The sequence below is a fragment of the Chaetura pelagica genome, unplaced genomic scaffold (genome assembly GCF_000747805.2).
Source record: "Chaetura pelagica isolate M959 unplaced genomic scaffold, ChaPel_1.0 scaffold350, whole genome shotgun sequence".
NCBI classification, from domain to species: domain Eukaryota; kingdom Metazoa; phylum Chordata; class Aves; order Apodiformes; family Apodidae; genus Chaetura; species Chaetura pelagica.
The window spans coordinates 816,605-818,201 of record NW_009951818.1 but is presented as its reverse complement, the minus strand read 5'-3'; the positions used below and the strand labels follow the sequence as shown (position 1 = coordinate 818,201).

Here is a 1,597-nt window from a genome sequence, read left to right as displayed (position 1 = left end):
GCTCTGGCCCTGAAGCCTCGGCAGCCAGGTCAGCTAAGGAAGAGCTCTCGGCAAGCACGGTGCCACCCGCAGCCCCTAGTGGGGCAGCCAAGTCAGATTCCCAGCTGTTCAGTGAGCTCCTTGAGAGGGAAGGGCTGCTGTTCCCAGAGGTGACGGAGGAGCAGATCAAGGGTAGGTGCCTGCTCCGTGCTGGGGAACACGGGTCCGCTGCGTCGACTGAGGGAGGCCCTGGGCAGGGCATGGGAGGCGTCGGGAGGTTGCTGGGGCAGGGGGGAGGGCTGTGGGTGCTGGGTCTGGGGGTGTGTGGTACCCTGGGAGTTGGTGTGGGTGTTGCTGCTGCCTTTGACACCTGTGGCCCTGCCTCCCTCCCACCAGTGTTGGGCAGCTGTGAGGGGGTGAGAGAGAGGGGCTCGCTGGCCAGGATTGCAGCCATCGTGGACACGATCCAGAGCAGCAGCTCAGAGGTGGGGCTGCAGTTAGCTGGGCTCAAGCAGATCGTGAGGATCCTGGAGGAGGAGCCAGAGCTGGAGCAGCAAGTCAACAAAGCCCAGGGCAGGCTGGGTTCCTGGAGTGCCAGGTGAGCCATGGGATGGGGTGCACCTCTCCTGCTGCCAGGGGAGGGCCATGTTGGCAGGGCAGGGGACAGTACCGGAGGTGGGAGTGCAGGAGGTGTCAGGGGAAGCGTGAAGGCCAGTACGTCCTCGCGTGCTTGTCAAGAAGAGGGTGGATGTAGTGTCCCCTTGTCCTGGGCAGTCTCATTCCTGGGGCTGACCCAGCTGGGGTAGAGCCATGTGGGCAGGGAGACAGGGCCTGGCAAGGGCTGGGGTGCTGGCGCGCCAGCAGCAGCGCCAGGAGGCTCCTTGTTAGGTTTTTGCCATGCAGGGAGAAGCTGGTGAAGGTGACAGTGGAGCTGCTGAGCGCGGAGGTGGCAGAGAAGGCACTGGTGGTGCTGGTGCTGCGGCTGCTGGCCCTGCTCATGGCCAAGTACGACTGGCGCGTGCTGTTTGCCACGGAGGGCGGCGTGCGGGCCGTGCTGGCAGGCATGAGGCAGCACGGCTCCTCTGCCCTGGTGCAGCAGGCTGGCCTGGCGGTGAGTGTGCAGGGGGAGGCTGCAGGCTGGTCCGAGGGCGGCAGAGATGGGCGCTGCCCTCCCGACTGCTCTTGCTGTTGCAGGCCCTGAAGGTGCTGTTGGGAGCTGTGGCCGGCAAGCCGGGAGGGGCCGGGGGGGCGCCCCTGCTCCTGAGCCGCCTCGACGCGCAGATGATGCGGGAGATCTTTGCCAGCATCGGCTCTGCCTCCAGCAAGTGCTCGGCCAGCCTGCTGAGCGCCATCCCCGCTGCCATCAGCACCATGCAGAGGGTCCCAGGGTAGGGGCAGAGCGAGGGCAGCGGCGGGGGGCGGGACGGACCCTCGGCGTGGGGAGGGCAGTCCGGGCTGCGGTGCAGGGAGGTTGGTGCCTGGGGAGGAAGGCGCCCGCATCGCTGTGTCCCTGCAGGGGCACCTCGGGTGTGCAGAACGGGCTGCTGGTGGTGACCATGCTGATCGAGAGCCACCGCGGGCTGGCGGAGCAGCTGGCGGGCTGCGGGGTGGGGGCGGG

General features: G+C 67.6%; 1 protein-coding gene across 1 annotated transcript in view; it reads left to right on the top strand.

Moving 5' to 3' along the window:
- The window catches only part of CUL9 (cullin 9), a gene marked incomplete at its 5' end in the record, with an annotated part of 25,709 nt that overhangs the window by 5,954 nt on the left and 18,158 nt on the right, over nucleotides 1-1,597 (top strand). The window contains 5 exon segments of the mRNA XM_010008692.1: nucleotides 16-171; nucleotides 376-577; nucleotides 883-1,090; nucleotides 1,174-1,367; nucleotides 1,496-1,586. Of these exon segments, the coding sequence (XP_010006994.1) occupies nucleotides 16-171; nucleotides 376-577; nucleotides 883-1,090; nucleotides 1,174-1,367; nucleotides 1,496-1,586 (851 nt within the window).